Genomic DNA, 14,066 nt, shown 5'->3' on the forward strand with positions numbered 1-14,066 from the left:
TCTTTGTTTTTCGCATCTCGTTATTTGTTTTCGTGAAATGGCCAACATGCACGCAAAACTGTGTCGCATAGATTTATTAAAAAAACCAGGATTATTCCACAAAGAATGTTATAAAAGTTCAATTTTAATCTAAATTATTTTGAAGATATATGTAAAGAGTAAAAAATTAATAAAATGTCAAAAAGACCAAATAATTTATAATCAATATATTAAAGTAATTAAAGCATTGATTCTAATACTATGCATAATTAATTTTTGTACTAACTTTCAAAATTTTAATTTTTATTGAAGCGAACACTTTTATAAACATTTTTATAATTATAAACAGATTTTATGTAGTATATTATATTATTTATATAATATATTATGTATACCTATTATAAAGAATAGATGAAAGTAAGTTAACTTGTAAATATAATTAGACTCCATAAACTTCAAAAATAAAATTTAATTTGAAAATTAAATTTTATATAGAATTTTGAATTAAATTTAAAAAAAAGAAATAAAAATTTGAAGAAAAACGAGACAAATTGTAAAGTCTATTATGTTGTAAGAGAGGGAGAAGGGGGGAAGAAAGAGATTGAAAATGTATTAAAAATCGTGAATTATAATCTCTGAAATCTTGAATTATAATCTCTGAAATTAAAACAATGAAGATTTTTACATTAAATTTACGAATATATAACTGTGTAACAAGTTTATCAATGATATTAAAATGTAGAGTCTTCCATGTTTTTTAATGTGATCTATAATTGAAGTAATCCATGTTAATCCAAGTCAACGAAGTTGGCAACGAATTTTGCATTGTAAAAGGAAGTATTTTGTAACTTCGTATGACAAAGTAGAGAGTAAAAGTTAATTAAAAAGCCATTAAAGAGAATAATTAAGTTTTCTTATATAATGTTATAATTCTCAGATTTTTCTCGATATAATTATGGTAATTTTAATTTATATTATATATATGAAAACATTATATTACATCATAAAAGAATAATTTTTGATCTTTCAAACTAAAAGATCTGTCATTATCATATCAATTCCATGATGACTTTTTTTTAAAGCGCGCCAATATTTCTATTATTCTATTGTTTTCCATTTTAATGTATTTGCTGTACTTTGTCATGCCTATTATTATTATTTTTTCTACATTATTTATTACACACCATAGACGCGCGCTTCGCGCGCGCTATTTAGCTTTAACATTATGCTATTACTATTACACTATTAATTTCTTGATACACACAACTGTCAAAATATACGATGACAGCTGCAAATGAAGTAAGCGCAGCGAGAAAACCAATCAGCATCGCGGAAAAGCGGCAACAATAAATTCGACTATCGACTTAACATGCCTTTTTTTTAGAAAGGAACAAAAGTCAAGTATTCATTAAAGATCCAACAAACCCCATTCGTCATACATTGGAATTCTCTTCATCATCAATTTTTTATAACTCTCGCTCTTTAAACCCGGACTTGAAAAAGTATCAGGATTCATCATCTCATCCAAATCTTTCACCTCAGTCTTGCAGCACAGCACTATCGGTAAAACTGAGAAGGATGATATCATTCCATAACTGACTCTTCGTTTTAGGGTAGCTTTCAGTTCTTCCATGGTGGGTGGCTGTGTCTTGCAGCCCAGTTGCTTCATAGTCGCCGACAGTGCGCCAAGATATTCATTTAATAAAACATCTCTCTTGTTTTCAATGACATCCGGGGAAGGACTTGTATTGAGAAAATATTGAAGATCGATTGCCGGCGATGTGTAGACACACGTTTGGAAATCCACCTGTAATATCAAACAAACTCTGTCGATCGATCGATTTTTTAAGCTCCTGGCAATTGAATTGGAAATGAAATTCGTGCCCCGGGAAAGAAGTGGGACTCGTGTTTAGGAAGTCGCGGCGAGAAAGTTGAGAGTTCGCGCGAATGACACCGGCAGACAGGTGGCGGATGTACCTGAATGTGATCAAACTGGATTTATGCATTATTCATAATATACTGCAGTTTCAAGTATCTCATATTAGCGCTGCCTCTTTGTCTTGATCGCTAAAGTCGATATTGCGAATCATTAAAATGCGTTAACATATACCGTATACTTTTCGGAATATTATATATTTATGTCTTATTCATTTTGTTAATTTTTATGTAAATTTATTTTGCATTTAACTGCAACTTGCATTGCATTCAACTACAAAAATGATAATAAAAATTCAGAAATATAGATAATTAAAACAAAGTGACTAAACGATGCTACACTTATTTATATTTAATTTATGCTCACGATGCTTTACATTTTTCAAAATTAATCTTTTAAGGTATAGTTTTAAAGTAAATACGCTGTTTCAACAATATAAATTATGTCATTACATGTAGGTACAAATTAGATTTCACGAATTTCGTCATTCAATCTTAAATTTTAATCGTGATTATAATAATAACTAAATCAATAAGCTTGTATTTAAAGGAAATACATGATTTTTTATAATGTGGTGGTACTTACACAAATGTGCTGAACAGGTTTGCCATCATTGTCATATTTGAACAACATATTGTTTACCCAGAAATCGCCGTGATTAATAACATTGAATTCATTCTCACATAACTTGGATGCATCTATTCCTATTTTATATATGTGGTCGGTGAGTTTAGCAATTTTTTCCGAGTATCTAACAATAAATAAAAGTCACATAAACATGGAATTCTATAAAATTATGGAAAAATCATAAATATTTGCTGTATATTCTAAACAACAATTTGTGTTTCTGTATATATTTGCCAGTTTCTGCTTATTATGTTTATTTATGTTATCTTAAACATTAAGAATTAGATTAATAAATATTGCGTTTATTCATGTAAATCTTACTTTTTCATTCCTGGCCAATTTGCAACCTCATCTGCTAAAGCTTTAAGAGTCATAACGAAAAAATTTTGCACTTCTAGCGGGTACTGATCGTTAAATATTCCTTTCGTATACATCTCTTTTTGCTTTGGTTCCTAGATATTAAAATATTTTTATCAAAGAACATTGATATTTATTTATTTAATTATACAATTTAGTAAATAAGTTTGTAGTGTGGACTGGAAATTTGAAACATGTATACATGAGGCTATAGAAAAAAATCTACGACACTAATTTCAATAACATGTGATTTCTTAACAAATTTAGAGAACACTTTTTCTTGAAGATAGTTACGAGGAGGACTATTTGTTACAATTTTTTAATGTAAATTTCAATATAAATTACAAATTACGATTTCGTAAATGTAGAAGGTCTTACTGCTTACAATTAGTTAGGCACATACGTGTCTATTTAAGCTAAAAGCTTAAAGCTTTTCTTTTTTAATTGCTTTAGTTTCGAAGGTATTTGATATACGCGATATTTTAGTCAAGGAAAAGTCGATTTTCCTTAGGTAGTTAGGTACTAATTGTAAGAGAATAATTTGATATATTAAATCAAATAATTAGGACTCTCGATAATAAACATTAAAAATTAAATCTGAGAGTCAACACGGTTATTTGTGCGTGATAAATTAAAATTTATTTATTAGTTCTTCTTACATCTTCGTCCGAACGTTTCGGCTCCTCATTGAGCCATCATCAGCGGCATAACAAATACAATTTAATAATTCTTATACAATCTCCGTTTTACGCTATGGATGAGTACCTCGGGACTGGAAAATCGGAAAGCCGATCTGTTCGTCTGCTCGTAACGTGTTGACGTATGGTTGGAATGTGATGTCATATAGGCCAGTCATATTAGACATCGAATCGTCCAATTAATCTTCCCAGGTTGCAACCGCCATGAATCGCTTTGATTTGAGGTGCTATAAATGGGATTTATTTGGCTTCGCAAAATTAACGCGGAATAAAAAGTTATTAACAATATTATGAACAAAAAACACGATTTTTTTTATTTTTTCTCAAATATCTCGAAAACTAAGTAAGATAGAGTAACTAACTATACGTACCTTTTTTGTAGAGCGTAAAATTATCTACAATAATGATCTGAACAACATTTATCGTCAAGTCAGTCGTTTAGCTTGCACGCGCCGTCAAAGTCCGAGACTCGGATCCCGAAAACCCTCGATTGCATCGTTTTTTTAATGTTGCGCCGGTAATTTTTTTCCGTCATTTAAAATGGAATTAAAAATCTTAAAAAAATCACACATCATCTGAGAACTACAAAGAATACTTTTCATAATGCAACCGATTTTTTAGACCTTTTTTCTTTAATTTGTAAAGAAATTTTTATTTTTTGGAATAGTCTTAGTTTTTCGCTGTTTTCAGGCCTTAGAATTTATTTGAGACGAATTTTATCGTATGCATCTTGTTGTGGACGAAATTTGCAACAAAAAAGGACCTTTGTATCTTTTTCGTACGACGAACGTTGTACGATTTTTTATTGCCGCGCAAAGTTTAGCGTTATCCGACCTGTGCGCAATATTGGATAACTTTGCGCGTCAATAAAAAAATCAGCGTTTGTCGTACGAAAAAAATACAAGGGTCCTTTTTTGTTGCAAATTTCGTCCACAACAAGATGCATACAATAAAATTCATCTCAAATAAATTCTAAGGCCTGAAAACAGCGAAAAACTAAGACTATTCCAAAAAATCAAAATTTCTTGCTTACATAGCTACAAACTAAAGAAAAAAGGTCTAAAAAATTGGTTGCATTATGAAAAGTATTTTTTGTAGTTCTCAGATGATGTGTGATTTTTTTAGGATTTTTAATTTCATTTTAAATGACGGAAAAAAATCACCGGCGCAACATCAAAAAGTGTGCAAGTAGAAACTTGCACATTGCTTCCTCATAGTTTTTAAGTGTGCAAGTAGAAACCTGCACATTGCTTCCTTATAGTTTTTAAGTGTGCAAGTAGAAACCTTCGCTCACAAAGCTCCTCTATGAAATAGTATATTGTGCACCAAGGGGCGAAAGTAGCGTTTTTCAGACGAGTGTGAAGTTTGCCGCTTGAGCCGAAGGCGAGGGCGGCAAATCACACGAGTCTGAAAAAGTTTTCGCCCCGAGGTGCACACGATATTTTTCACAATACCTTTACGGAAAGTTCGACTTCCATGCCTAGAGAGAGGCGAGAGTGGTCAATTTCACGCCAAGGCGGCATAGCGGGCGGAAAGTAACCACTTTCCTCCCTAGGGAGGAAAGTGACGACTTTCCTCCCTGTTTAGCGGGTGGAAAGTGGTCACTTTCCGCCCTAGGGAGGAAAGTGGTTACTTTCCGCCCGCTATGCCGCCTTGGCGTGAAATTGACCGCTTTCGCCCCTCTCTACAGGCATGGAAAGTCGAACTTTCCGTGGAGGTGTTGTGAAAAATAATAGAGATAAAAAATGAAGAAAAAATACAAAGTTTTAGAAAGAAGTTAGCACGGTGTATAGTAACGAAAGAGAGAGAAGCAAATGCGTAGTGGTATATAATTAGTAGTGTTAATGATAGTAGGTAATTGTAATGGTATTATGTATTTATGTATTATTAGGTATTATCAATGTAGCTACTGTAGCTAATAAATGGCTTTCATCATCATCATCATTTCTCTCTCTCTCTCTCTCTCTCTCTCTCTCTCTCTCTCTCTCTCTCTCTCTCTCTCTCTCTCTCTCTCTCTCTCTCTCTCTCTCTCTCTCTCTCTCTCTCTCTCTCTCTCTCTCTCTCTCTCTCTCTCTCTCTCTCTCTCTCTCTGTAATTGAATGTTTACTGCGAATATAAATGTACTATCGGCAATATATGCAGCCCAATGCTGGGTATGTATGCTTGTTCAACTTGCCGATAGTGTATAATCGCAGTAATCATTCAATCACAAAATTCATAAACTTGTATTTTTTCATAATAATATATAACAAAATCTATTGTATTCTTAGGTCTCTTCTACCCCTATTTCATATATAATTCTTAAAAATTTGATTGATCAGTTCTCGTGTCACACACATTTGAAATTTCGGAGAATTCGTACATACATAGAAGCTTTATAAAACTAGGTCTAATCAACCAAATCTTACATAATTATATATGAAATAGGGGTAGAAAAGACTGAAGAATATAATAGAATTAGAAAAGTTGCCAATAACACAGGCACACAAAAAAAAGTGTCTTGGCCGAGACACTACACTAGTGTATTCCCATGTACTTTTTCTCGCTGAATCCGAATCCGAAGTCAGAATTGTCAGATTGGCTAAAATTTATGAGATAACCACAAAAAAATGCTCAAAAACACGAATTAAAGGCAAAAAAAATTGTTTTGGCCGAGACACTACACTACTGTATTCCCATGTATTTTTTCCCGCTGAATACGAATCCGAAGTTAAAACTGACAGACTGGTTCAATATTATGACGTATCCTTAAGGACGTTCTCCGGTCCTTATACTAGAGAAAATCGATTTTCTTTAGATTTTCTTGAAACTGTGAATATACGTTAATTTGTGTGCTTTATGCGTGGTATAAATTTCAGTACCTCTTCCGGTATAAAAAATCAAGATACTGAACCTCAAAGTTTCAATTTTTACTAAAAAAAATTTTTTAATTTAATTTTTTTTTATTTTGGCATTTTTTCCTTATAGAACTCGACGAGAGGAGCAACTTTGGTCCTTTTGACCAACCTCGTATCTTTTACCGTTTGTCCTGGAAAATCTTTTCATTAGTAAAAGTTGAAACTTTGAGGTTCAGTACCTTTATTTTTTATACCGGAAGAGGTACTGAAATTTATACCACGCATAAAGCACACCTAAATTAACGTATATTCACAGTTTCAAGAAAATCTAGAGAAAATCGATTTTCTCTAGTATAAGGACCGGAGAACGTCCTTAAGGATACGTCATAATATTGAACCAGTCTGTCAGTTTTAACTTCGGATTCGTATTCAGCGGGAAAAAATACATGGGAATACAGTAGTGTAGTGTCTCGGCCAAAACAATTTTTTTTGCCTTTAATTCGTGTTTTTGAGCATTTTTTTGTGGTTATCTCATAAATTTTAGCCAATCTGACAATTCTGACTTCGGATTCGGATTCAGCGGGAAAAAGTACATGGGAATACACTAGTGTAGTGTCTCGGCCAAGACACTTTTTTTGTGTGCCTGTGTAATTAATACTAAATTGTCAAAAAATATCAATTTATGAAAAGTCTCAATTGTTGAGACTTGAGATGTAGCCCTTAAAGGTTAACATTTTAAAATATTGGCAATTTCTCTAATTCTATTATATTCTTCAGTCTTTTCTACTCCTATTTCATATATAATTGGTTAAGATTTGGTTGATTAGTTCTGGAGTTATAGAAATTTCGGTGGCACATACATACATACATACACACATGCACACATACCGACATTTTTTAAAATAGCGATTTTTCGACGTTTTAGAACATTCTGAACACATTGGCAGCGGCAACTAAAAAAAATTTTTTTACGAAAACAAAGCTTCCTCTATGAGAAAGCAAAAAACGATGAAATCGAAGGTTTTCGGGATCCGAGTCTCGGACTTTGACGGCGCGTGCAAACTAAACGACTGACTTGACGATAAATGTTGTTCAGATCATTATTGTAGATAATTTTACGCTCTACAAGAAAGGTACGTATAGTTAGTTACCCTATTTTGCTTAGTTTTCGAGATATTTGGGAAAAAATAAAAAAAATCGTGTTTTTTGTTCATAAAATTGTTAATAACTTTTTATTCTGCGTTCATTTTGCGAAGCAAAATAAATCCCACTTATAGCATCTCAAATCAAAGCGATTCATGGTGGTTGCAATCTGGAAAGATTAATTGGACGATCTGATGTCTAATATGACTGGCCTAATACAAGTGATCAGGAGAACGCAAGTATGAGAATTAATATCGTGGCCATTTTTAAATCCATTGTTCAGCAATGCGACTAAGACGACACATATATAAGTATAAACAGTCTTGAACTTTATGCTTATGTGTCGTCTTAGTCGCATTGCTGAACAATGGATTTAAAAATGACCATGATATCAATTCTCATACTTACGTTCTCCTGATCTCTTAACTGTGACATCACATTCCAACCATACGTCAACACGTTACGAGCAGACGAGCAGATCGGCCTTCCGACTTTCCACTCTTTCCAGTCCCGAAGCACTCATCCATAGCGTACCTACGGAGATCGTGAGAATTATTAAATTGTATTTGTTATGCCGTTGATGATTGCTCAATGCGGAGCCGAAACGTTCGGACAAAGATGTAAGAAGAATTAATAAATAAATTTCGATTTATCACGCACAAATAACCGCGTTGGCTCTCGATGGCCAGATTTAATTTGATATACGTTTTTGAGTAAATTGTAGTCTTTTTTTCATGAAAGATACTTTTTCAAATTGTTTTCTTAGCTAAACGCCGAGGCACGTGCTGTAATAAAGAATAATAAAGGATACTGGACTTTGGTTAAACGGTTATTCTCCGCCAGGCATTTCTGCTGGATCATTCGCCGTGTAGTTTCGAACTCCCATTCGACCATACAAAATTGCTACGGTTTACGGTAACCATTATGCCGCACGCATTATTACAGTGTATGTACATATCTGTAGTATCAGAGGTTTAGGACACGATATTTATCTTGGATGGATCCAGTTACGTAACAATCGTTCATGGACATAATAATTTTTTCTTATTTTAACACATATCTGTTCGAGCTCTTATGAATCTTTCATGACTAGTTATTACTAGTAATTTACTTGAGTCTTAAGGCTCCTGGATGGTCACCGCGGCCATATTGAATTCTTACTATCGAGGCGAGGAAAACGCCCAATTTTGTCGTGCATGCCATTTTCAAATAAAAAGACATTTCAATAAAACATCACTATAGATCGTTTCAGAACACTTCCGAAATTGACCGAAAACTATCCTTTTCTTTCGACAATAAACAAACATCCATAAAACGAAGCCTAAACATACGGGAAAACAGCCGTTTTCCGATTATCGAAAAGAGGTGAAAACGTTCCTTCCGCATGCAAATCTTACTTTTCGGTCAATTTTACGATTTTCACGAATACGTTAAACGTTAGAGCACAAGTACTGAGCGAATAATAAAGAAATAGCATGCACGACAAAATAGGTTGTCAACATGTCACAAAGGACAGAATTCTCCATTGGAGAGAGTTCTTATTTCTGCCGCGACGGTACGTCGCCACCGTCAACGCAGAGTTCTCGGCTCAGGATCCAGGAGCCTTAAATGCATCATTTATCGCAAAAAAGTGCTAAGTGCTGATGAGTGCTAAGTTTTATCTTTTCATTCATGCTATTAAAAAATTTGAAACTAATTATATAAATACAGCATAAGATTTGTGGCTTTAATATAACTGCAAAATATTTGTAACTTTATTGTAAATATATTTTATTTTGTATATATTTTATCAACTGCATCTAAATTTATTCTGAATTAGAATTCATTATACGAGAAATATAATTTTTCATTTTTTTTTAACAAAAGGTGTTGAATGTATGATATTTTATTCTACATAAATTAAAACGGTGAAATGCACAAATTAGATATTATTAAAGTGCAAAGCTAATTATAATTAATATGGCACAAATTATAAAATTTCTAATAATATATGTTTTCTCTCCTCTTCTAAAAAGGGCATGTCATCGATACTCGAATCTATCGAAATATTGTTGTCGCTTTTCCGTGATGTCGATTGGTTCTCTTGTTGCGCTTACTTCATGAGCGGCTGTCATGGCATATTTTGACAGTTGTGTGGTTAATAGTGTAAAGTTAATAGTAACAGTGAAATATTAAAAATAAATAGCGCGCGCGTAGCGCGCGTCTGTGATGTTTAATATTATAAAACGTAAAAACTTTGACCGCCACTATACATTTATGCAACAAGAAAATTCAATTTAGTATAAAGTTGGGCAATATGTTTGTACACGGTATTAAAACAAAATGTGTACCTTTTTAAAATATTAATTAGAAACTACTTCTCTATAGGATCTAAAGTGTTAAAAGCACATTGTCCTAAAGCTTTACAAGTTTCAAACTTATCTCTTGATAGTATTTGAAGCAATTAATGTTTCGTCGCTTTAAAATATATTAATGTCTATTATATGAAACATTTGAATATTTCCGACGACTATGTATAATGTGGTTAATATAGTGCAATATTCGTATAATATAGTGCAAGAAGTCTCCTAGCATGCAATACAAAATGACTTTCCATATAAATATATTACTTATATCATTCAGGGAATATTAACTTGGAAATTTGCACCTTGTATGGTCCATGGTTTCGTGCCACTAACTTGAATTCGTGATAATCGCAATGAGACATTACAAGTGAGTCACGCGTAGTGATTTACCTTCTCGCATATGGCTACAGAAGCTGCGTGAAACCTGGCTAGTCCGTCAAGCGCCAATATGGTATGAGCTAGGTCAAGACCAGACAGACGATCGGCCATGCGAAAGCCGAGAGGCGCGAGATCCTCGATCACTAGAAGCGTTGGATTTTTATTTTGCACGTATAGGCCCTTCCCGCTTAAGCGATGCTCCGGTCCTAACAACTTATTCATTTTATCCAAGGTATCTGACATCATCAATATCTCGATGTCAAAGACGCCTGATAATTCGATCTGTAAAAAGTTTATTTAAGATTAACAAATAAAATCTTTTAAAATCAAACAAGCATGCAATTAGTTTTGTGATGTAAGGGTTTAAATAAAATGTTTTGGTTTCTCAGAAATGATAAATAAATAATAATTTTATTCCGCAAATCAAAATTGATTTTAATATGACTGAAGCATATACTTTTCTTCTAAATGTAGGTATATGTGCCTCTTTGAACTTGATAAAAATAATTTTATTTTCAGTCACTGATTACTTAAAAAATAATTGTCCTGATCTTTTTGTTCATTAGAAATCTACTTCGAAATAGTAGAATCTGACACTTAATTTGATTTATTTGTATTAGAAATATTATATTAGTTGAATCAACTTACAAGGTCTTGACGAATGCCTTCAGCTATAGGCGAGATTTTGACAATGATTGATTTCTTCTCCGTAATTTTACTGTCGCCTTGGTCACGTGAAAATTCGGCAGTAACCCTAATCATGTCGCTTGAGTAGTTGTCACCCTTAGCCGTGGCCGGTTTCGAAAATATATCGATCACCTGAATCGAGTTGTCGCCTTCCGACTTTCGCAGGATCTTCTCTACGAAGCATAGATTCAGCCATGCCGGTGTCTTTAGGGCCATTTCTGAAATTGGAATTGGAATTGGAATTGGAATTGGAGAATTTTCCCGACAAATCATTGTTCTTCCCGCCGTGTCACGAAACGCGAAAACGATTCTTTACGATAACTTATTGTTCGCAGCGAGATTTATCATATTCCCTTTTCAACCGGCTCCCTCCCACTCATTCCGGCTTTTCCACCCTTTCCTTCGTCGCGTCCCCCTTCCGCCGTTTTTTCCCCGCCCGCTTTACCGTCGTTTTTTTCTTCATATCCGTCGATATTCAGGACGAACGCGCATTCTCCTATACGTTTGAGTTAAGAGCTGTTTCAATTAAGAGCGTAATGGAAAGCCGCTTTTCCCTTTTTCCTTTTTGGTCAACGGCATACGTACGTTCCGCGTTGAGATCCCGTCGAACGTGATCGAGTTGCGGTATTTGCGAGAAATTTACGACGCGTCTGGCGCGCCGCGATCGCGTGCGTACTTGTGGTCGAATGACATCGGCCATATTTCACCTTGATGAGTTTTCTCAGAAATGTTTTCCGCGGTTTTCTCAGAATCAAATCCGCCCATTATTAGATGGACGTTTAATGACTGAACTTATAAGGAACACATAATTTTAATAATATATAATTATAAATAACTAGCTGGTAACCCGGGCTTCGCCCCAGAGGACATATGTAATAAGACACGCAAATACTCTCTCTCTCTCTCTCTCTCTCTCTCTCTCTCTCTCTCTCTCTCTCTCTCTCTCTCTCTCTCTCTCTCTCTCTCTCTCTCTCTCTCTCTCTCTCTCTCTCTCTCTCTCTCTCTCTCTCTCTCTCTCTCTCTCTCTCTCTCTCTCTCTCTCTCTCTCTCTCTCTCTCTCTCTATCTATCTATCTCTCTCTCCTCTCTCTCCCTCTCTCTCTCTCTCTCTCTCTCTCTCTCTCTCTCTCTCTCTCTCCCTCCCTCTCCCTCTCTCTCCCTCTCTCTCCCTCTCTCTCACCCTCTCTCTCTCCCTCTCTCTTTCCCTTTCTAAAATTGAAAAATATTACTTTTTTATCGACTAAAGTTCAATTCCGTCGTATACAATTCTTTGAGATTCACTCAATTATTTCCTAAAAAATTGGAAAAATTTCGTAACCGATTTCCAAAAAGATCGGTAACGAAAAACTATACAGTTTATAGCACTCCCCTTGAATTTCCCGAAAAATTCGAAAAACTTTTGATACCGGTTTCCAAAAAAATCGGTAACGAAAAATTATACACTTTATGGCACTCCCCGGGAAATTCTATCCCTGTTTTATATAAAATTCTTTAAAATTCGGTCAATTATTTCTCGAAAAATTAGAAAAATTAAAAGAACCGGTTTCCAGAAAATCGGTAGCAAAAAACTATACACACAATGACACTCCCCGGGAAATTCTACCCCTATTTCATATATTTTTAGTAAAAATTCGGTCCATTGGTTTCCGAGATCATCGAGCACAAACAATCAAACCGACAAACTCTGTCTCTTTATAATAATAGTATAGATATAGATTTATAGCAAATGATATAAATCACAATGAAAATGGTTTACTAATCAAGTGCCAGAAATGCAAATAAATGACAAAACTTTTTATTCTTTTATTGACTTTAAATAAATTTTATTTTAATTAAATTATGATACATCTTAATTGCAATAATTAATGTAATAAATTGATTAAAATAGATTTAAGAGAATTTTGATAAAATAGATGGTAACATTTAAAAAATGCATAGGTATTTATGCATAAAAGGGGCCTCCTCTCTCCGATTTGCTTTATTTTTAAATATGTTGTTGGGGATGTCTTCCCGAGTCATTTCATATATATATATATATATATATAAGGGCCGGACTCAAATAGTTTCGGAGATACAAGCTGAGAAAGGATAAAAATAATAAATACAAATATTTATGCATAAAATCGCGTATGTCATGCTTAGGTAAAGCATAACGGGACGAGTACGATTTCCGAGGCGCCCAGATTTGACTGTGGTTTCTGGTAGTATTTCTTACGCTGTCCTTATGGAAAAATACACTCAACTTTTGGTGTTAACCGTTAAAAAAACACCATAGAAAAACCCTTAAAGTTGGGTGTGATTTCGGACCGACAATTGAAGGTTAACCATCATTTGAAGGTTGGTATAAACCCTAAAATATGAACCCTCAAATGAAAGTAACAAATATGGCGTCCCAATGAGAATCTCTTAAGGGCTCCGCTCGCTGAACCGGACTCCTCGCCTCGATCCTCCCTCTCGGACGCTAGCTGCCGCAGCTCTCCCTTTCCTGGTGGTGAGCTCTCCCTGGTGATCCGACTCTCACTCGGTTGGTCTCCAAAACACGCGCCGCAACGATCAATCCGTCAAGAAAGAGGTAACGGACTCGACACGTTCGAAGAAACGCAAGCAAGTTTGGCCATGACACTTAACGAGTGAGGCTCTTTGAGAGTGGCGACTCGCGCTGCGCCATCTAATGTGAAACGATCGGGCGTTGTACATCCAACGATGAGGATCAATCTCCAACCTACACTAAACATTGAGGCTTAATTCCCAACCTACACTTATCATTGAGAATAAACTCCCAATAAACACTCATCATTGAAGATTAAACCCACAATTTACCTAAACCTTAATGGTCAACACTCAATCTACACCTAAATTTAAGTGTTGATACTTAACTTTGATGACAAACACTAAACTTACGCCCAAATATGAGTGTTAACTCTCAATGGTGGGTGTTAACCATCAAAGTTGAGTGTACTTTTTCATAAGGGTGAACAAAAAATTATATAGGTCTTATAGGGCTAACTGCTCTAGTTTTCGAGATATGCAATATTAGTTAAAAAAAATAATTATTTAGTTTACACCCCTATAATGTATCA

General features: G+C 34.4%; 1 protein-coding gene across 3 annotated transcripts in view; it reads right to left on the reverse strand.

The window, feature by feature from the left end:
* Positions 1–587: 587 nt before the first annotated feature.
* LOC139778501 (uncharacterized) overlaps positions 588–14,066 on the reverse strand; it is a 32,839-nt gene continuing 19,360 nt past the window's right edge. For all 3 annotated transcript variants that reach the window (XM_071716440.1, XM_071716438.1, XM_071716439.1), the window contains exons 2-6: positions 10,949–11,205; positions 10,313–10,582; positions 2,864–2,994; positions 2,501–2,666; positions 588–1,786 (exon numbers count right to left, since the gene is read on the reverse strand). In XM_071716440.1, the coding sequence (XP_071572541.1) occupies positions 1,388–1,786; positions 2,501–2,666; positions 2,864–2,994; positions 10,313–10,582; positions 10,949–11,203 (1,221 nt within the window). In that variant the 5' untranslated portion in view covers positions 11,204–11,205 and the 3' untranslated portion in view covers positions 588–1,387. The remainder of the gene's footprint in view (positions 1,787–2,500; positions 2,667–2,863; positions 2,995–10,312; positions 10,583–10,948; positions 11,206–14,066) is intronic.

The sequence above is a fragment of the Temnothorax nylanderi genome, unplaced genomic scaffold, assembly GCF_030848795.1.
Source record: "Temnothorax nylanderi isolate EJ_2023f unplaced genomic scaffold, tnyl_v1.0 TNYL_tig0185_pilon, whole genome shotgun sequence".
Classification (NCBI taxonomy): domain Eukaryota; kingdom Metazoa; phylum Arthropoda; class Insecta; order Hymenoptera; family Formicidae; genus Temnothorax; species Temnothorax nylanderi.